Source organism: Centroberyx affinis, unplaced genomic scaffold, assembly GCF_046629955.1.
Source record: "Centroberyx affinis isolate AG114_WGS23_722 - 3 ecotype Tasmania unplaced genomic scaffold, CSIRO-AGI_Caff_v1 ptg002090l_1, whole genome shotgun sequence".
In the NCBI taxonomy this organism is placed as follows: Eukaryota; Metazoa; Chordata; class Actinopteri; order Beryciformes; family Berycidae; genus Centroberyx; species Centroberyx affinis.
Window position 1 is genome coordinate 22,452 of NW_027280416.1, and position 22,825 is coordinate 45,276.

At 41.0% G+C, this 22,825-nt stretch overlaps 2 protein-coding genes across 6 annotated transcripts; both read right to left on the reverse strand.

Annotated features, from left to right (window-relative positions):
* Positions 1 to 6,876: 6,876 nt before the first annotated feature.
* On the reverse strand, positions 6,877 to 9,313 carry LOC139654451 (transcription factor 24-like). Its single transcript, XM_071531516.1, has 5 exons — positions 9,138 to 9,313; positions 8,807 to 8,828; positions 8,658 to 8,750; positions 7,626 to 7,784; positions 6,877 to 7,014 (listed from the first exon to the last, which is right to left on the reverse strand). Exons 1-5 carry the CDS (start codon positions 9,311 to 9,313, stop codon positions 6,877 to 6,879), a joined length of 588 nt encoding a protein of 195 aa, XP_071387617.1.
* Positions 9,314 to 12,013: 2,700 nt separating this feature from the next.
* On the reverse strand, positions 12,014 to 18,234 carry ephx1 (epoxide hydrolase 1, microsomal (xenobiotic)). 5 transcript variants are annotated; one of them, XM_071531520.1, is made up of 9 exons: positions 18,052 to 18,234; positions 16,952 to 17,132; positions 16,141 to 16,359; positions 15,709 to 15,838; positions 15,195 to 15,409; positions 14,927 to 14,928; positions 14,282 to 14,340; positions 13,627 to 13,749; positions 12,014 to 12,924 (listed from the first exon to the last, which is right to left on the reverse strand). In XM_071531520.1, the coding sequence occupies exons 1-9, from the start codon at positions 18,232 to 18,234 to the stop codon at positions 12,714 to 12,716; spliced, it is 1,323 nt and encodes a 440-aa protein (XP_071387621.1). In that variant the 3' UTR covers positions 12,014 to 12,713. The 5 variants fall into 5 exon arrangements, with proteins under 5 accessions (XP_071387621.1, XP_071387620.1, XP_071387619.1 ...); XM_071531519.1 differs by lacking the exon at positions 14,927 to 14,928 and having other exon boundaries at positions 14,282 to 14,390; positions 18,079 to 18,234; XM_071531518.1 differs by lacking the exon at positions 14,927 to 14,928 and having other exon boundaries at positions 14,282 to 14,390.
* Between the last annotated feature and the right edge of the window lie 4,591 nt (positions 18,235 to 22,825).

Below are 22,825 nucleotides of genomic sequence, written 5' to 3' on the forward strand. Positions count from 1 at the left end.
ATGACCCTAGAATTATTATGAAGTGCCTGGAAAATAAATAAAATAAGAGCCGAAGATAGTTTGCTTTTATTAAATCAAATTACTAATTTAGCTATTTGTTCATTTGAATGTTTGATTTAGTCAGTGTTAGTTCATTGATTCCTGTGTCATATGTTGATATACCAGGTGATGTATGTTATTTTGTTTCACTGTGACAATTGCAATCTGTATCTATCTATCTATCTATCTATCTATCCGTCCATCCGTCCATCCGTCCATCCATCCATCCAAAGACCTAAATGCGTCCATAGCTTTACACTCGGTTTTCACATCACCGTACCATAGCTTTTTATTAAGTAGTCCTATGAGTGAATGTACATACACAACTATGTAGGCTAGTCTCATTTGCCTTAATTTATGAAAATGTTCCTTGACTTTATCCTAGGTTGCATTATATGCTCTTTGGCAAAAGATTCAAAAGAATAATGAAAATTACCTATCAACCTTTACACCTAAAACGAAACCGGACAAGCAAGCTTGTCTTTATTGTAGTCACACAACACACCACAACACTTGCATGCAGCGACCACACACACACACACACACCTTACATGTCATTACATTTTTGCTCCTTATTTATCAATGTAAAACACTTATTCTGACATTAAGATAACTTTCTCATAAATCGATAAATAGATTTGGTCATAGGTTCAAAATTTGGACATGAGGATGTTCCATAAACAAAGAACCTGGATGTCTTCCCCTGCCATGCCAAGTCATTTATTCAGTTCATTTTCAGTTCCCTGGAAAATCATTGCAACAAAGATTAACTTGGTGATTAGATGCTTTGGGGAAATCTGTTGAAAGTGTTGTTGCCCTGAACACTGTAATATCAGCAGAGGAAGGAAGCAGTTCAGCACGTTTGAAAGGAGGTCGTGTTTATGTGAAACAGAACAGTAACAACCCCAATAATTTACTGCTAACAGCTCCTCTCCAACAGATAGGAGTTTTACATGTACAAACATTTCTCATAGGCAGAAATAATCTCATTGGTTGAGTTAAACTTCAATGGGTGCAGCCAAAGAACCACAGTTTTTCTGGCAAAGCTTCATTAGCCTGAAGCCCAGTGAAAAAGGTAAGGTATGAAGCCTAGCGCTCTGCTACTAACTGAAAGAATGCAATGTAGCCACACTAAGTTATCCAGGTTAGCTAGTTAGCCTATCTGACCTTCCAAGTTCAAACTAACCTTACTAGCTTATAGTTATCTAGGTAAGCTAGCTAGCTAGCTGCTGACCTTTCAACATCATTAATGGCCATTTATATTTATATTTACATTTTGACCAGAGTTCCTTCTTTGCCATTCAGGTTTGCCAGTTAGCTGATTGGCACCGAAAAACTGTGGTTCTTTGGCTGCGCCCACTGAGGTATAACTCAACCAATGGAATTATTTCTGCCTCCAGAGCAGTTCTGCCTCTGAAAAATGTTCAAGTTTGCAACACTCCAATCTGCTTCTATTACTCTTAGTCTCCTTCTCACCTCTCTCCATTGTTCTCAGCTATTCTGTTCAACACCATCCTCTTCCTCACTCCTTCTCCTCTGCTCTCTTCCAACTCTTTCTTCTTTATCTCCTTTTTCACCTTGTTCTTATATTCTCCTGTCTTTCTTCCTCCTTAATCTCCACTTTCCTTCTCCTCTCTCTCCTTCTTCTCCGCCGCCCTCCCCTCTTCCTCCTCATCCTTCTCTCCAGTCGTCCTTCTAGTTCCTCTCATCCCCGCTCTCTCTCTCTCTCTCTCTCTACTCCTGCTCACTCCCAGCAAAGGCCTGGCCAAGCAGGGGGAGTGTGGCCACACAGCTCCATAAATCCAGCCTGAAATCAGCATGTACCGGCCATAATGAGCGGGAGATACTGAAAATATGTTGATTATCTCCCAGCATGGGGGAATGAGGGGGCAGGGAGTTTGGACATGGGCTTACTTGGAGCAGCCCCAGTGGCATAAATAGCTGTTTTTACATGAAAACATGGACACAAAGACACAAACGCATACACAATCATACACAGACACATACACTCACACTTTGAAGGCAGCATCAGAGCCTGTAGATGGAGTTGATCCCTTGTATTGCACCTGTGACTGAGGTAACTGCCCCAATATACTGTATGCTTTGGTTTTGCTATTTACAATGAGGCTCCTATTCTATATAAAAAGTGAAAGTGCATAAATTCTTTACCTAAATTAAAGTGGAAATCTCTGGTGGAATGGAACTTGAGTGAAAATTGGAGTATTCAGATTCTACTTGAGTAAAAATATTTTATATTTTTATTTGGCATGAAAAATTATATGTTCAATATAATGTTCTTGTATTTCAGTGCAAGGAGCCTTTTTGTTTCCATATACAACTTTGATGGATTAAGCTGCAGTTGTTCCCAGTTTATTTATGTTTACTATGATTGCTTCTTCTTAAAGATGGCTTGCTCTAGGAAAAAAAACAGCATTTTTATGAAAACATCATGTTTGTTTGTGAAATATTTTTCTTATAAGTAACTATCTGGTATCTGTTGGTTAGATGCAGTTGAGTAAAAAGTAGGAATTGAGTAAAAGTAGTAGAGTAGTAGAAGAGTATGTATGACTTATTTATTCTGGTTCAAAGTTAACCGAGTAAGAAACAGGGAATCTTTGTGGATAATATCCAAATATAATATTCAAATCTTCACTAATCCTGATTAGAAGCTCACAATTGTGCATATCTTTCTTGTGCGTCATGCTTGTTCTCTCATTCCCACCTTTGCAAATGCACTACATACTTTCTTGCAGCACTTGTCTGTACGTTTTGAAAGTTTTCAATTCTAAAGTCTATGCTTATTCTATACTTATTTCTCTTCTGTCAGTACTATCCACCAGCTCAAAACTTCTGCACAGATAAATGTACTTTGCAAACCGTGATTCTGATCCTGATTTGATCTCCGCCTCTCTCGCAGTTGCTTTACCAAACCGTCTGGCTTCTCCTTTCCTTCTGTAACCTCCGCCTTAGTAGTCAGACTCCAGCAGCTCCAAATTAGTCATCACTACACGAGGGAAACAGGGGTAGCAACCTCCCCTCCCCCCACCGGAGAGATTTATTGGAATAGCCTTGAACGCCGGGCTATTTCTCGTGGAGCCGAGCCCATCTTGTTCAAGGGGGAGACGAGTTCAGTTAGTCTGGCCTCTCATCCGTCGTAGAGAGAGAGAAAGTGCGCAGGCGTTCTCATCCCTTCTCTCAACCCTACAAACAGGATTTATCGCATCTGATTTCTGTGCCGATCCTTAAAATTACAGCTCCCTCATTTCTGTAATTACAGTCTAATTATACAGCAACAAAATATGATACATGGTAAATTATGAGTTGGTATATAGAAACTACAAATAAGTGTCAAAAAAGAGGGAGACTAGGAAGTGTTTTTTACTGATGGTTTATGTGTCTCAAGGTGTGACCCAGTCCAAGAATTTCACTTGCCAATATTCAGGTGAGTTCAGGTGAATGATCGGCCTGTTAGCTCTGAGATCCAGTTGCGTCAAATTTTGTTCAATTTTGTTTCTACATAATTATACTGTTATGTAAAGGAGCTGCAAGGGAGCTTAAGTGTGGCTAATGTTGTTGCTTTGAAACCATTTCAATAGACAAACGTGTTATTATGCTGTTTTTGCAATCAAAGGGCCGGTGTTAATATTTAAGTGATATTGTTTATGTCAAAATTGGTGGTAGATGCATTAAATGTCATGAAAATATCACAAAAACATCCAATTACTTAACTTATGGTTCACATGATTAGTTTTCAGCCAAAGACTAATCGCCTTACAGCCCCATTGACTCTCCAGAGGAAAAGGCCCTGTAAAGTGCAGTGGTGGGGAACGTACAAAATACTTTAAGATGCTGGGAAATGCAGCATTTTTAGCTTAGCTAAAATATTTGAGTTGGGATTACTTGTGAGTTTGGAATCCAATGTATTCTACCTATTTCTAATCTAGCCTTGTCTTGTAGTTTGGGTGGGTTCATGTGTTCATTGTGTGGCATTGTCCCTTATGTGCTGAGTAGGTTCAAGGCTCTATTCAAAAGAAATAGTGTAGTTTAGAAAAATGTGTGGGCATCAATCTGAAAATTAGGCTCCTAATTCCTTATAAATTGACATTTTGAAAATGCAGTGCACAAAGCATTCATCCGTCACAGTGATATGCAGCATTTGGCCTTCTCTCAGTTCTCATTCCTAATAATTTTGAAATCCCATCTCACTTTCGTCATGGGATGGCAAAGTGCATTAGTTACAACATTTCTCACTGCCAATGGACTGGAGAGATTCAATTATTCAAGTAATGTGCACCATAACTTAAGTTACCCAGTTAGTTAATCAATGTATTATCTGCTCATCATCTGAAACTTGTAATTTATAAATGAAATGAATTCACTTTACCTTGGCTAAAAATTTAAATGTTACTATCTTGTGTAAGATGAAGTCCAAGTAGGCTACAATTTTCTGAGGAACACCTAACATTTAGTTTGTACATGAGCCATTTCAACATGCCTGTCTGGACCTAAATCTAATTTGTATTACATGCCACCAATAGCCTGTCTCTCCAAGATTTTCACACTTGGCATGCAGTGTAAATGACGATGACAGCACCTAGGGGGATTTTCTGGGGATAAGGGCACATTTTCTGGTTGAGAGCTGACAATACTACAACTACAGTATCATTTGGAGATAACAAATCCTAACAAATTTTGTGAGTCTGCAAAATCAGTTTTGAGTCTTGGTTCTCTGATTTCTGCCTTTTGCAGAGAGTTGTTCACATTAATGCAAGTCGTAGATTGGAGTTTCAGTTATATAAACATTTTTCGGAGGCAGAGTTGTTCTTGAGGCAGAAATAATCTCATTGGTTGAGTTAAACGTCAGTGGGCGGGGCCAAAGAACCACAGTTTTTCAAAATATAAATAAAGATTATAAATAGCAATGACTTCTTTCAATCATCACCATGGCATTCATGATGTTGGAAGGTTAGCAGGCTAGCTAACTAGCTTACCTATAGGCTAGTATGACTAGTTTGAACTTGGAAGGTTCATAATATTACCTCCTCCTCTCTTACTCATTGCCTTTTTACTGGACTTCGGTCTGACGTTACTTAGTCAGAAAAACTATGATTTTTTGGCTCTCAACCAATGAGATTATTCCTTCCTCCGAGAAATGTTTGCAAAACTACAACTCCAAAGAATGACTAACATGCATGAATTCTTATCGTAAATGGCGTGTAACGTGTGCGTTCTGTGGAAGAGTTGTGGCTAAGTGGTCATTACTACGCAGATATGAAGTGGTCAGGGTTTCACAGCTGGACAGACAGCTGCCATGTGTTCCCACAACAATCCCTCCCTTGCTGCTTATCTGTCTGTCCATCCTTTCACTCCCACCACGCACGCACACACACACACTTTATCTGACACCAAAAACATCTAAATAAAAAGTAGGAGACCCTGATAAAGGTACATTTTAATTGTTTTTACAAAAAGCACACGTGACAGAAATCTTCCTGTGAACGTAAAGTCTGACAAAATAAAACTATAATACTGTACAACCTTTAAATCAAGATAAACGGTTACACACTGTTCCTCCATGTGGTGATTTGTGTTTCATGTTTCTGTTATAAATAATAGTGGTGTAATTTGTTAAGTGAAGCAGCCTTTTCATTTCCTTCTATTAAATTCATACCTGACACCCTGCTGTCTAATGTTCAGATAATGATGGAATTTTTAGCATTGGCATGGCATTCACTGCAGTAGACAAACATGTAGGCCTACACACTAAAAATGTCAAGGAGGATGAATATAAAGCTTGTCTATGTGTATTAATCTGTGTGTGTGAATGTATCTGTACCTGTGTGAGTGTGTGTGTGTGTGTGTGTGTGTGTGTGTGTGTGTGTGTCTACTCTCTTCCTTTTCTGTCTGTACAAATCCTCAGGGTTTTAGAGCAAGAAAAACCAACACCTTTTCCAATAATCAGAGATTGTTTTTCTCTGCCTGTATAGCTCCTGCAGAGCTACACATGCAGTGTATTCATGGATCAAATAAAACAGCTTTTGGATTTGTATTTTTACCTAATCAGGACATGAAACTAACTTTTAAGCTACCAAGATGATGTAACACCGCCTGGCAACCTGCCAAAATGGCTGGTGAAACTGACAGATTTACCTAGTAGCCACTACCAAAATTAACCATGTGGCTGGAGGTAATTTAAGCCCTGAGCTTTATACTCAAAAGACACCGAAAACTGCAATATATTTTAACTGAAAACTGAATGTATTTTATCTCCCACCAAAGTAAAAGTGAAATGTTTGGTTTTCTTCTTTTTTTCTAGAGAATTTCTTGGGGGGGCAAACACATTGCTTTTCCGTAGAATAATGACATTGCATTAAAACTGAGAGATAACCACAGAAGACGTAGTTATTTTTATTTTATTTTTTTTATTTTGATTGTCGTGGCTTAGAAAACTGATGAGTAGAAAGTGCATGAAGCCCGTCCCACTGTAGTAAGCTTGCTGCGTATCTGATCAGTGGTATGTTTTGCAGTCATGAGATTTTGTATTTTATGATATTGGAGATGCACATAGGATCATTTTTATAAAGTAGTTTGAACTCCTTTTTCTAAATAACTACAATTAACAAAAATATATTTCTCTTTAGGATAGATTTGCTGTAGTTCAGCTTCACCAAGTAAGTAACTGTACTTTCAAAGCAGTTTCTCCAACACTGCTAAATGTTACAGATCACTTTGTCCACATTGCTTTGACTTGTCCTTTGTCATCACATCAGTGCACGATTCAGTACCTGGCTGGCTGAGATTAAGAGTCAAGGAAAGGGGAGAAAGGTGCGTCCAGAGTTATTTTGTGTCTGCCTCTAAGGTGGGGGTCAGTGGGCGTGTCCCGTCCCGTCCTGGTGGAGGCGTCTGATTGGTTGGAACTCCTGATAGCAGCTCTCCCATGCTGCCGCAGTAGAGCAGGGAACGCATGGGCCACTTCTGGAGGGAGAGACAGCACACTATGATCATGAATCATACATAATTGCTTGGCATCAAGAAGATGTAAGTAAACCCAATACTGAGTAAAAATTTATTTGGCAAGATGTGACAATACGCTATTTTAAAAAATTTGAATGCTATCTAACATGTCATGCTAATACAGTTCATCACCTAGATCTGTGGTCGTGTACAGATATATTAGCTTTCATCTTGTTAACTTAACAGGGTGAAAATATATATGAGAACATGTGACAAATTACACGTACCCAAAAATGTTTTCAAGTCTTTGCAAGAAAAATGAAACAATGATTGTTATTATTTATCTATTTAATTGGTAATTTTGTTGCCATTTGAACCAATTTTGCCTCCCGACCAACTTTTCATCACCACTGTTGTTACGCATTGGTTTTTTCCACAGATTCTTGCCAGCTATTGGCCAGCTTGTATGCTGCATTCAGTACTTGCCTATAGACCCAACAAATATGCCATAATTTGCCATATACATTCAGCAGTGCATGTATAGGTCAGTAACAGTCAGTACAATATACACACAGTACACAGTATAATATACACACCATGGTTAGGACCAGGATTTGGTTTTCCAGTCTTACCTTAACAGGATGGAGGTATCCGCCCGGCCTGGAGGGCAGAATGTGCTCAGTCCCTCCCTGGTCCAGAGTCTCTGTTAGGTGGGCGATGTAGTTGGTAGCCAGAACCAGAACATCCAGTTTGGACAGCTTGGTATCTGGTGGGACTGAGGGCAGAGCAGCCTGCAGAGAGGGGAGGAGGTCGGACAGACCTGGGTTCAGTTCCCTCTCAAGTCACTCAATTCAAACTCAGGAGGATTTTCCACAATATCCAAATATCAAAACCCTCTTGCTCGTGAGGGCTGTCAAATCTGAGAATGAATGCTTGATCATTAGTCAAGGAATTTGAGATTTTATTTACATTTTCAGCTGACTGAATTGAAAGTGAATTTACCCCAGGGGAAGATTTATAAGTTCTAGATATTGGATTGGTATTATGCACATAATAGACATTAGCATATTGTAGGGTGACAGGGTGGGCTAGCGGTTAGAGAGACAGTCCCATAACCAAAAAGGTCACAAGTTTGATACCTGCAACAGTCATGTGTCTTGGTGCTGACAAATATGTCGGATTATTTGCAGCAGTGTGGCTTATTAATTAGACTGACTGTCCTGTAAAGAAAATGTTGCAGTTTTGATCACCACAACAGACATGAGTCCTATCAAAGTCTCGAGAAAGTCACTGCACCCTTATCTCTTCACTTGTAAACCACAATGAACAGTGGCAGTCAGATGGCTAAAATGGCAAGTGTAAATGTCATAAAGATGGATATGCTGTACAGTAGATGTATTATTCTGAGGCTAGATGCACACAAGAATATAAAAACTGTCTTTAACCTGGTGTGACCCAAATTTGATCATTTCAGGCTAAATACTGAATAACTCTCAGATCAAGGTCATGTAAAGATCAGATTTTTTTAATTTCCTGATCTTGTGTAAATCCAGCCATTACTATCTTTTCTTACAATGTTTCCCCATCGAAAATATGTTTTTGGGTCTAGGCAGAACTTGATTGGATCTATTCCTATCCTATCCTTTCCTGTGTGTGTGGTCTACCTGCAGACTGTGGAAGGCCTGTCGCAGGTTGCGTACGCGGCTCCTCTCCCTGGCAGCGTTTTCTGGGGAGTGCTGGGGCCTCAGCATCCTGGCCTGGACTGTCGACCCACAACCAGAACCAGAACCGGTGTTTGGGCCTGAACTGGAGCTGGGCCCAGACCCAGAATGCACCTGGATCAAAGCACATCTGTGTCAGACTCTTGACAATTACGCCCCAACCTGGCAAAAACCAAACTGGGGCCAACTGGCTTGGGTCAGGTTGGTGTGGGTGGGTTGAAAAATGCATCATGACCAGTCTTTGAAACCAGGGTCATGCTTGAATTTCAGGTTTGAAACTTTCAACCTATGTAACACTTACATTGTCCTGTCCTGTTTTTACACCATTGTGATAATACATTACGGACTTGCAATACTCCATAGTTTAATACAGCAAAGGACACGTCTCCATCACATGGGGTAGAAATGAAATGCAGAGCAGGCAGACTCACCCACTTTCTTGGTTCCCGGCTGCTGCGTACACTCTGCCTGTGGCCATGCAGGGATGCTTGGCTGCTGGCTGGACAGGTCTGCTGGCTCTGTGGGTCGGCTGCGGTGCAGGAGATGAGCTGGTGGTCCATCGCAACCGACATGAGACCTTCCAGAGGATTCACAGCCATGGATACTACTGGATAGCACCCTCCCAAACTGGTGTAGCAGCCTGTCCTGATGCCTTAAAACTTAACTATCTTCCTTAGTCCACTTTCATTTGCAGTCTGCTTTGTATTAATCTTTTCAATAGCTACTGAAGACCATTCTGTGCAAGTGAGCTGCAAGCACCTCCGAGTGCCTTTCCAAAGTTCACGAACATCTCTGATGCTCCAGCTCCAGTGAGGACCACCCCAGTTGGAAACCCAGACCCCCGAACAGCTGATGAAAATGCTCCACGGTCACACCAACGGCGTTTATTCGTTTTCCTCCTGGCTGCTTCTCTACGCATCACTGTCCATCCGGATCCCTCCAAGTCTCACCCTCTCTCTTTCTCTCTGCCTCGCTCCTTCCTTCTCTCTACTTGTTTCCTTATCGGGTGAGGTAATGTGGGGATCTTCAAGTGGTCCTTATCTCCCCCGCCTGGTCGTCCTGATCCTCCCCTGGACGTTCAGCTGCCAAGAAGAGCAGGCAGGCAGGCAGGCCGGTCTGGGGGAGTGGAGGATTGGAAGGGTGTCCCGAGCCAGGGCACTAGGGGGCTTGGGAAACTCCAAGCCCCACTAACAGCTGGACAGGGGTGGGACTGGGGGTTTTGGGGCAGTGGAACATCACCAAAGGGAGGTGGTGGATGTGCATTTCTGTTTGGTTGAAAACTTTGGGGTAGATATTCTGGGATGGGATTCCCCTGGCTTGGATAACACAGAGGAGGAAATTTAGCACTGTTGGACCCTTACACACATATGATGTCAACGAGATGGAATAGAGGAATCTTGATTTAATAGAATTATTTTCACCACACATGCAAACACAAGCACACATGCGCTCACACACACAATTCACTTAATTGATTCAATAAAACTGCAGAAAACACATCAATAATGGGCAATGTCAAGTATCATCAATCTACAACATGGCACATGCATTTATGGGCATATATAACTAAGGGGCTTGTGCAACAAATGAATGAATCTTTTTTATTTTTTGGTATTTCTGATTTTCACAGTCAACAGCAGAGAGAGCAAGAGAGAGAGAGACAGGTTGATGACATGCAGCAAAGGTCCCAGGCTGGAATCGAATTGAGGACATTGAAGGACTTGGGATGTGCCTTAACCAATTGAGCCATCTGGATGCTCCAGAAAACTGTCTTTTTATATAAGAGACTGACACTGAGACAATGCACCACTCGATATCAATTTTATTTGGTCAAACAATAATGTCAGAACATTGTCATATAAAATACAACATGCCATCCAGGCCATCTTGGAATGATGTCAAACACTGCAATAGTGATTCTGTTTCTTATCTATAATTTAAAAAGGCAAAGATCAATTATTGGTGGTATTATCAATGAAAATACTATTTCACAAGCTAGCCAAAAATTAGACAAAAAAGTATAGAAATTTAATTTTCAAGGCATTACTGGGTAAACATTCAATCTCACACTATACCAATAATGTGGAAAAAAAAACAAAAAAACAACTCTCCCAACTAAAACAAGATTAACCAATTTCTATCCAGTGAATAAATTGGTTCATTTATCATTTTCAAACAAAACTTGTCTACTCAACTTTACTGGTGGTATATACTGTATGAGATAATCATGAGCATGAATTATCATTTTGGTCTCTTTTCAGCATTGTTACTCTCATTTCAGTCTATTAGTAAGTTACAGTAAGTATACTAAATATCAAAGTATCAACAGAAGCTTTTTGAAACCAAATCAAAATTGTTAAACTGGTAACTTCTGTTTCTAGCCATTGTAATTTACAGTGCTTGGAAGCACCAAATCAAAGCTAATCAGTGAGTCATGCTGTGTAATTTATGCTCTGTAAGTATACTAGGAAATAAATTGATAGATAACAGTTAATTGACAAAGCTCCAGATTAAATATTATCAAAGGCAGCTGTGGTTGTCGCAATACAGTAGTGTGCTGTTGTTGGACGTAAACAGTTCATCCAGAATTTTGTCAAAATATCTGATAGCGCCAGTACATTTCTGAAAAAATAAAATGGGGTTTGAATGGGTTTGAAAGTGTGATAAAATGTACTGAGCACACAAAAGTCTATGCATGCATTTCACTACGATAAAGAAAGAAAAATAGGATTTGGAGGTGCCAGGCAATCGTGTGGCAGCAGCATGGTTGTGTGTCTAGCGTAAAGGAGTTTAGCGTTATCAGGGAGAGGAATGTCTGGCACATTCTCCACGCTGTCATCACAACAACACCAAGCGCTCCCTGACCTCCCATCTGGGGCTGCTGAGTAAACTACAGTCAAGACTACAAGGCTGAGGCGAGTTTAGAGGAAGCCAGGAACTCAAACAGCTACAGCAGGAGAGAGAATGAATGGGTGCTGGATACTGGAGTTTTAGACTGGACAGACACACACACCCTCACCTCTAAGTGTGAGTGTGTTGGCTGGCTGGTAAGCTGGCTAGTGGCCCGGCCCACAGCACTGTGACTCTCAACCTTTTCAGCTCATGACCCCCCAAAACAATCTGATGCCTCCTTGTGACTCCTTGAGCTTTCTGAATGTTTACCAGGCATTTACTTGCAGAATGTTAACTTTGACACCAAATGATGACTTTTATTTTTTTTATTTCAGGCTGTTTCACTTGATTAGTAATTGAAGTAAGCCTAAAGGCTGCAAATATTCATTATTTTGTAACAAAAAAAGATTAAAATCGTGACAATAAATTTGTATATGGGAGATATTTTTCACATTACATAAATCAACCTCCAGGTTGAGAGACAAGGTTGAGGTTGAGGGTCCAAAAAGTAGATAGGTAGATGCTCCAAAAGGACCTAGGCTTTATTTTTTATTTCTTTCTTGCCCAGTTTCTGTGGTTCTTTTCACAATAAAAGCCTCTGGCTGTTGTTCAGATGGAACCTGCATCTCTTATCGTCACATCTGATTATTGTGTAACCCCACTGTTCATATTACAGTGCTGACATGGGACTATAAGTCTGAAAAGAGTTGCCATAATTTTCCTGCTGGCAACAAATTCCATTAGTTTGCATTTTCTGTTCTTTCTGTATTGCTTTCTCCACAGTGCAAGTTTCAACCAGTTTGACAATCCACTCCAATGAACTCCATTGTGCCAGATATCAATCAATTTTTCAGATACTAACACTGCACAAGACTGGTCCACATATTGATAAGTATTAAGACATTTCACTGATAGAGCTATAGTATATTGTTTTATCAATCCCACCTCATAGAAACACAACAGACAAGTCTTAACCTAGAATCCCAATCTGAATGTTTCTACTTGCTTACTGCTCATGAACATGCTCCAGATCTTGTTTCTCTACATCCATCCAACCAATCGATCTGCCCATCCACTCACAAATCAACCTGCTCATCAATCCATCCTCTACTTTTTCTTCTTCTTCTCCAGTGTCTTGGTGAAGCTCTGGATGTCCCGGGCCATTAGCTGGGGCTCTTCCATGGCAGCAAAATGGCCGCCGCTGGCCATGGGTGTGAAGGTCTTGAGTTTGCGGTATTTCTGTTTGACCCACAGCTTGGGTGTGTGCATCAACTCGTTGGGGAAGCAGGCAAAACCAGTGGGCACATGCACTGGGATCCTGGGAGGGGAGGATGGTGTGTTAGTGTCAAATTTAAAGGGACACCTTAATATTTAAGTCAGAAAATCGATTTCGTTGATTTCTAATCGAATTAAATCATGACATCTTGTGCCACAAAAATGTTACTCCTTGGTTACTGCAAACAGTGCTGCTGGACTATTTTTTGTGGTGAAAGCTTGTAAGTTACTTAAGCTTGCAAATAAGCCGAAAGTGTCAAGGTTTTGAAACACATGACCGGCTCAGTGTACATTATCCCTTATGTAAAGCATGGCTTTGAGTAGCTTATTGCTTTTACAAAACAGTGGCAATACACCACGTAAATAAAAAAACATAAAGCCAATCCTGATTAAAAACTGAGAAATAATTAAATGTTAATAATAATTAAATGTTATTTTTCTGTGAAACAATATAGTTATTGTACAGTAGCTAAACAAATTAATATGTATATAACTGTTCAGATAGCCTCAGATGTGCTTTTATCAGGTTCAAGCTTTGAAGGCGACTCAGCCAATCAGAAATGAGGACCAGAACTACCTGTTTCATAATTTGAATTTTATGATGACAAATTTCTTCACTAAACAATTCACACAGTATGCCCCCAGAAGTTTCTTCTTTAGGTACCATTAAAATTACTTGCTATTATTTTTTTTGCATTTCTCATTGGAACAAATGGGTAGTGCTAGACTCTGGGATGCCACTCACTTCTCGTGGGGCTGGTTGAGGCCTTTGCTGAAGTTTTCCTTGTAGAACCTCATGGAGGAGATGATGCAGCCGGACGTCCAGTAGATCATCACATTGGTCAGCAGGTCATCCAGAGAGAACTTCCTGCAAGGCAACACACAGATGCTAGACAACACAGGCACAGCAGATAATGGCTGCAGTACTTTAACATAACAGTAATGACGATAATGATGATTCTGCTATTAATGCTACTCAAGGACCCCATTCATTCATTTATCCTTCATCTGTCCTGGATCAGTAATGCAGACAAATCTTACTTGAATATTTTATAGTAGAAAAAATATATCGACAAAAAAAAGTGGGACTTCCACAATGGTTGCATGATCCATAACTACTCCTACCACTAACCACAAATACTAGGTTACTACAACCACTCCCACTGCTACTACCAATAATAATGAAAATAATAACTACTTATAGTATATTGATACTTATTATATAATTGTAATAATTTGATACTGATAAGAGAAGTGGGCTTAACAGTGTGCTGTACTACTACGCTAAAGTGAAAGTTTTAACAGGATGGATGCCTTGATGGCAAATGTCAGCACTGATACTTTTCTATTCTATTCTATTCTATTCTATTCTCTATTATATTCTATTCTGTTCACTGTACCTGGTGAGTCCTCCGTCGTCCAGGCTCCTGAAGTCGTGGTCGGTCCATGTGGAGAACTTCTCCAGAATGTAGGCAGCCAGACCGACTGGGGAGTCGTTCAGTCCTCGACCTGAGGGGAGAGAAAGTGACTTGAAGTAATAATAATGATGATAATTAAAGTTAAAAATCATTAGCTATTTATTCATTATAATTAGAGTATTTGTTGTGATTGTACTGTAAATTCCCAATGTTAATCTCCCATAGCCAACCCCAACACTAACTCTAACCGTATCTCTGTCCCATTAATCCTAGTTGTTTACACTCTCTTGTGAACCCTAATAAAACCAGGCAAGAAGACCAACAACAGATTCCTTGGCTAATAGCTCCAGGGGGAGGAACTGTACAAGCACACATTCATCTGGGAGCTGCACAGTACTGTACATCCTCTCTTGTACTGTTGGCCACTGAGCAGCTCCACTAGAACAACTGGGAGTTAAGTGTATATTGCTCCGGGGCAATTCAACAGTATTTGTTAAGGGAGGGGAGATAGTATATTTTTTCCTTGCCGTCCCAGCCAGTCTGACCAATCTGACTCTGACCACAAACTTGCTTATCTGACCATTATGCTACCCCCCCCCCCCCCCCCACACACACACACACAACCACCTCTCTCCTTAGCCTTGATTATTCAAGGTTTCACACAGATATTTTGTTTCATCTTATCACTTCATTGTATCACTGTGGTTCAGTCCCTTGCACTCCTTACTACTGGTTGCTTGCAGTGTTGGTGATCTAGGAATTAAAGCTCATTCTACTGTTGCTCTCATTTCAGTGTTTCTCCCGATAAGAGAGTCTGCTAACTGCGTAAAAAATGTAACTAATGTAACTATGATGCTGCCTCAGTCCGCCTTGTTTTCTGTTTTTCAGCCCTTACCCACGGTGTCAGGTTTGGTGGCCTGGATGTGCATGTAGCCAGACTCTTTGATGGACTCCACCACCAGTTTCTCCATGCAGGGATAAAGGCGCTCAATGTCCATGTCAGTGAAGCCGAACAACTTGGGGAAGCGACGGCCGAGCATGATGGACAAAATCATGGGCAGCCCCGGCTTGGAGGGAGGGGCAAAGTTCACGTGCAAGCCTTTCACTATCCTGGGGTACGCAAAAAACATCTTATTTGAAAAAATAGAGCAATATGGCTCCACATTATTCAAGAAATTACAAAGACAAGCTAATTAGAGATTATGGGAATTATATGATAAATATATATTTTCACAGGATTGCTCTTCCCAGGACAAGCAGATGTACACTGCAAGAATTTAGGTTAGCACCTTGCATGGTTAGCATATGGTGTAATATTTCAAAATTTTGTGTAATTGTACTTCAACTAAGTAACATTATCTTGCAACAGACATTTTTTCAGGTGTTGAGGAATTCCTTTTCTGTCTTACTTGGGCTCCAGCTGAGACATGTTGGTGGTGATCAGCCAGCCCCAGTCTCCTCCATGGGCATAGAACTGCTGGAAGCCCAGACGCTTCATCAGTTTGTGGAAGACGCGCGCCGCACACACCGAGTCAAAACCTTCAACAACCACAGAAACACGTTCACACACACACACACACACACACACACACACACACACACACACACACACACACAGAGTCTGAAACTGCAGTATGAAACCAGGCAGTTTCTGGGGATGTTTGATTTCTTTCTCACAAGTGTGTGTAGCATTTCAATATCAATACATCATTACCACATTCATTGCATTAGTGTAAATATGGTAAACAAACGAGACCATAGATGAAAAGATTAGCAGTCTTTACCGTCTTATTACTGCATTTCACATTGTATGCCACCGGGCCGGATTTCGGCTGACTGACCTTTCTTATGTGGGGCTTCGGAGTAGCCATAGCCCGGTATGGAGGGACACACCACCTCAAACACAAGGTCATCTGGGTCTGACGGCTCCGTCAGCAGTGGGATCATCCCATAGAACTCGTAGAAGGAGCCGGGCCAGCCGTGAACCATCATCAGTGGAACAGCGCTGGTTCCCTCCGGTAGGTTCTTGGGCTTCACGTGCACATAGTGGACATCGATGCCTGGATGGAGTTCAAAACGCAAGAACAGGACACAGATCAACTGGATGAGAATTTTGCAGATGAAAAATTAAAGTTTGCAAGCTTGAGAGCTTTCCTTTACAGCCATAGGAAACCAAATGAAAACTACATGCTCTACTGATCAAGCTAGAGCCCTCAAAGCATAACTTCAGCCTTTTTTAACCTGGTCCCAATTTTCCCATCATAACAGTCAATTCTGACCAAATTCTCGACAACTGCTTAACTACACAGCTACGTGCGTGTGCATCTCTCTAATACAGTACTATAAGGCCAATGAATACTCAAAATAAATAAACAAATAAATAAATCAACCCCCCAAACAATCGATGTTAACATAGGGTGCAGGTCGAAAATGGTTGGAGTTATGCTTTAAATCTGGCAGTGTTAGTGCCTTGCTCTATCTGTTGAACAACACAGGGAATGGAACCACTAACCCTGGCAGTGTTGATACCAAACTCTATCCACTGACCTACATAGGGAATGTAAACCCAATCCCTAGTAATGTTAGTGTCACACTCCACAGGACTTATAGGACAGTATCTTCTTCACGAATGTGCCAGCAGTGCAGCCTCACCTTCGATGTTGGTTTTGAAGTGGGGGTACTGGTTGAGTTTGTCCACTTGTCTCCTCCAGTCAAAGTCGTTTCTCCAGTAAGACACCACCTTCTGCAGGTACTGGGAGTTGAAGCCGTAATTAAACTGGCTGTCCTCCAAAGAGGGAATGGGGCGCGTCTGGTCTATCCTCCTGTAAAGGTCCTGGGAGCAGAGGAGAGTGGAGAGAGTACAGTGAGGGCTTTGAAAACTTTTCAACCTGGGTACTTAATTCAGTTGAGTAAGGGTGCGATAACACATACAGTTTGTTTTCTAAAACTATTCTGGGAAAGTTTATTTTCTTGCATTTTTGTATTTGGTTTGTTTACGTTCACACTGCCCAATTATGAACAAACCAGGACTTGTACACAAACGTCACATGGACTCACAAGTAGCTTGTTTATTGGACAGAGTTTTGGTAACCAAAAATTTTGGCAGCTGGGGAGTGAAAACAAATTTGATTCCAGTCCCTGTAACTTGAGCTTTAGTCTGTCTCTTTTTTTCTGCATTTTACCTTCTCTGGATCTCACACCAGTTAAGAACACATAGCTGAATATGAGCATCAGTCCAGGCTGCAGTTTGCCCTCGGTTCATTTTTTTATGCTCGGCTTTCAAAGATGCTGCTATCACACGTCAACACCCGTCTGCTTATAAAACTGTGTTTCCTGTAGTTGGTTTGGATTATGGATTATGCATTTCTGACTGATGATATAGTTTACTTTGGCAAAATGAATGCAGAAGTCCTCAAAGACTGTAATGGTCCAACTCTGAGCATCTGCTGGCTGAAGTCGAAGGAATGAAGGTTTTTATCAATCTGGACCATAGACAAGTTAAGATGTATTCTCTATGAGATAGAGGCCAGTAGGTGTCAACATGTCAGTGCAGGAGAATTAGTATTGTATGAAGATGTCATAACTATAATGTATTAACGTCATAAATTTGAATCTTGCCCAAGAACAAGTCAACACCTCTCCATTTCTTTTCCTAGTTTTTCCTCATCTTTCCTGTTCTTCTCAGCTGTTTTCTGCCAAATGGAGCCCAAAAAGAAATAAAAACATTTTGTGAAAACAACAGTGAAACTAACCTCCAGCTCTTCGTCGCCAGTGGTGACTTTGTAGGGGCGGATGGTGAAGTCCTCCCCGTCTTCGGGGGGCACTCCAGGCCCCCACCAGCCATCCTCCGTCTTCAGAACCTGGGTCTTGCTCCTCTGAACCAGGAAGAAGATCAATCCTGCGATCACCAGTCCAACCAGCACCTCGGTGAACATGGTGCTGAGGTCTGCACCGAGAGAGGGACGGGTGGATGGAGAGAGACTGGATGGACAAGGATGAGTAGGACAAGGGGAAGGCAAATGGTTTATCAATAAAAATGATGGTAAAATATCTTTATCAACAAATACTTTACATGGCCAAGACTTGATGAAAACCAGACAGTATTCATTTCAAATAACAATGACATTTACATTACATTCTACTTCATGTCATGATTTTGTCTTTAAAGAAAGAGCAGACATCTTTGCTCTAACATACAGTATATAGCACATGTTTCACATCTTCAGGCATGGAAAGACTTAAAAAAACCGTCTGCAAAGTTTTAGTAGGTCTAAAATACCCAAAACGAGATGAAAATATGACTTAAATGGATGTGACAGAGACTAGCCTAAAATGTCCAGAGGATTTGCTGACTAAAACTAAGTGAAAAAAAAAAAAAAGGATAAAATGACAAAATGTCATGAAAACTAAAGGAACGTTTGAGTCATCAGATGCAGACTAAAACGAAATCTAAACAAATCACTGGCAAAATTTAAACTGGGAAGGACAGAAGGAGGATGATAAGAAAACAGGTGAGGTAGGAAGGAGGGAGGAATAGAGGAAAAAAGGAATACAGAGGATGGCAGACAGATGACGAATGCAGGAAGGACGAATAGCTCAGCAGTTAATAGATAGACACTACAATGCATAAATTGGCTATAGTAAAAATACTGCATAAGCAAGAACATATTAGAGTGGAACTATAACAGTTTACCAAGCTTAACATGTATGAGTGCCTAGAAAAAAAACCCACAACACAACAATTTTGCAAACCATGATGCACACAATAATTCCTTATCTCTGTGACTTTCTCCATCAATGACACAAACAATTTGAGGCCTGGGGCATGATAATATAATTATCCAGGACAGGAGGATTTTACGGAAAAATGTGGGAATGCTTAAAAACAAAAGTGCCACTGTTGTTGTGGCTGTTGTGGATATCCCAGTAGAGCCAGCTGAAAGGATTAGGTAGAGAATGGGGCAGATAAGGCCCCGCAGTCAGTCACAACTCCTGAGGGAAAACATGATGGCTGCATGACAAAGCTTTTCTCTTTCAGGAATAGCTGCAAACATGGAAACAGAAACATTCACTCTTTTATGTTCTACTGTACTCTATGGGGTATTTCTATGGGACTGACAACCAATAGGTCCCATTTTTCATGACGATCACAACTCAAACTTAAATGTCTGGTCCATGAAACTAGGTTCAGACAAAACGAACCAGGCGGCTATGCAATGACACCCCCCCCCCCCCCCCCAAACGCCCCTAACACACATACACACACACACACACACACACACACACACACACACACACACACACACACACACACACACACACACACACACACACACACACACACACACACACACAGCAGACCCCTGTGTGTTACAATCTGATTATAACGGCTGCCACAAAGTTGACAAATTGTTCACGACGTCAACTTGATTCACGTTTCGTCCGGGGCACTGACGTCAAGTTGATTAAAGTGAATTCACTCTCAACTTCATGTTAAAGTTAGCTAGTTCACTGTCAAGTTGAAAAAGTATGCTAAAAACCTGCTCTGTGATCCCAAACTGCCCCTTGACCGACTTATTTATATTGGGCAACAAACGCAACATTGGTCAGCAACATAACTGCAGAAGCATTCAGTGCAACTAGCATAGAAACCATGCGACGATACAGCTCGAAAAGACGAATTACACAGTAAACAGTCAAGAAAATGTAACGTTAACCGGAATCTACAAAAGTCTGGAGAAGTTTATGCTAATTTACCTGTTTTCTGGCCCTTTGAGGTGCAACGGCAGCTACAACCTCCTCGACCGGACCTGCCGTTGTAACCGCCCACTGTTCTCTGGCCCCGTTCCATTCCAAATATTTGTTTCCTCTCAACTGTCCTAGCTTACTCCTCTTACTCTATAGCCTACCAAAAATAACTTTGAAATGGAGAGGGGTGAAAAATAAATGCTAACCGGGTTCGGTGCATAAATCGTTTGGATCCTTCGAGATATACAAAAGGAAAAAATAAGGCGAATACAAAAAAGTTCATTCGTTGGAATTGAATGTGGCTTAATGAGTCGAAAATGTGCAGAAACGGATGCTGGGAAGTGTAGTGTTTTCTTTTGTGTGTGTGTGTGTGTGTGTGTGTGTGTGTGTGTGTGACTACAGGTAGGCTAAGTTAAATGTAAGGCTTTTAAGACCCGCTTAATATCCCACTACTATAATTGGAGAGCGGTTTGTGTGTTTGTGTCCCACCATGGAGGAGAGGAGAGGAGAGGAGAGGAGGAGACAAGGACAGGAGAGGACAGGAGAGGGGAGAGGAGACAAGGAGAGGAGACAAGGAGACGAGGAGAGCAGAGGAGAGAGAAGAGGAGAGGAGAGCATGAGAGGAGACAAGGAGAGGAGAGAAGAGAGGAGAGGAGACAAGGAGAGGAGAGGAGACAAGGAGAGGAGAGAGGAGAGGAGAGGGGAGAGGAGATGAGGAGAGGAGAGGAAACAAGGAGAGGAGAGGAGGAGGTTATAAATTCTAGTTTAGTACAATGGAAATACTGTAAGAGCACATGCATCTATTCCAGGCTTTAAAACGCAGTATTTCACACATGGACACATACAATGACATGGTGCAACAATGATTACAGCTGACAGCGGGTATATCTGTTCAATAAGAAAATGTTACAAGTTCAAAAGCTTTTGCACTGGAGTTGTTTGTCTCACCGTTTCACTTGAAAAAAATCCTTACTTCACTACCAAAGTACCAACTTGTTATTCCATACATTCCCCGACTTTCCATATCTGTGTAGGAACCATTTTATTTCATTCATTCATTCATCCATCCATCCATTCATCCATCCATTCATCCATCCGTTCGTCCGTCCGTTCATTCGTTCGTCCGTTCATCCATCCGTTCATCCATCCGTTCATTCATTCGTTCATTCATTCATTTCTTGCTGCACATTCCATTCCATTTCCTCAAACATAGCCTATGCTAATGAACAAGAGAGCAAAGGTGCAATGATGACTGCACCCTGACATGGATCATCCAGTGATGGTCATTATTATTGGTTATTCATTGATTCATTGATGCATTCATTCTTTTATTGCTTTATTTTTATTTTTTGCCATTCAATCGGCGGCTTGGCCCGCTGTTTCTCCTCCACCAATCAGAACACGGCTTCGCTTCGACATTCTAACTGATTATGACATCATTGGATGGAGCTGGAATCTGCTCTACCGATCAGAGACTGTCTCAGCTGCACTGATGACATCACAATCAGAATTCTGACGTGTTTGGCCGCAGCAGCTCAGGGAATAAAAGCCCGTGGTTGCGGTCAGACCTTTGCCTCGCTCCCCGAGGCGCTGGTACAGCTGTTGCTTGGACCGCGGCAAGAGGCTCTGTTGGGAACCTCTTGACACCGCCCTCATGGTAGTATCGGAGGCTTGATGGCCATGGCAGGAAACTTTCTCTTATGTCACTTAAATGTAACATTTGAGGCGAGAAATGAGGACCCTGTGAAAACACGGACTTCAAATGATCGCAATCCTGTCAAAATCTGCACGAGACACAGAGATTGGTTAAAACAAAGCAGGGATAAAAAATTGCAGGGAGTATAAACAAAACAAGAATAGAAACGCAAGGAATAAAACAAGAAGGAAAGAAGAAAGAAAGAAGAAAAGAAGAAAGAAAGAAGAAAGAAGAAAAGAAGAAAGAAAGAAGAAAAGATAAGAAAAAAACAATCTCCTTAATCTCTTGCCAAAGCCCACAGTAAGAGTTTTACCAGTTGGGAGTCTCGGGGAACGTGGCAGGTACTGCCGCTGCTGTTCCGGCTGCTGCAGCAGTACTTTTAAGCCAGGTGGTAGTTAGTCAGGTGTGGCAAGCAACAACACTGCTGCTGCTCTGCTACTACAGCTGCTGCAGCAGTATCGGCCCAGTAGTGGCAGTACTCTAATGACATCTCTAATTACATTATGATTAGTCAAAATGCTAATTTAGATATCTCTAATTACATTATGATTAGTCAAAATGCTAATTTAGATATCTCTAATTACATTATGACTAGCCAAAATGCTAATTCAGATATCTCAAATTACATTATGACTAGTTAGTTTAAATCAAATGAAGACTAAATTGGCGAATGATCCTGGAAAGTAAACAATAGCAGTATCAAATTATATGACTACACAGACAGGGAAATTTATCACTAGAAAAATGGTGCACTGAAAAAAACATTTGAAGACCCTTGAAACAGTATTCAAGACTCAAAGGGAACTATTCAATTTAAAAAGGACTTGCAGACACACTGACTCAACGTTATTTGTACCTGAGAAGTTAAAATTAAATAAAGTTATAATTATGACAATTTAAAGTGTTTGTGATATGAGGTAAAAACAGATACATTTGAAACTGAAAACACTACCTCAGCTCTGGTGCGCTGAGTAAATAGGAGCTACATACCGTATAACCAGAAGAAATTTTTTTTTTTGTCCTTTGATTAGCTTTAACTCTCTTTGTGAGGAACTTTGCTCAACTACAGTATGTTATTTAAA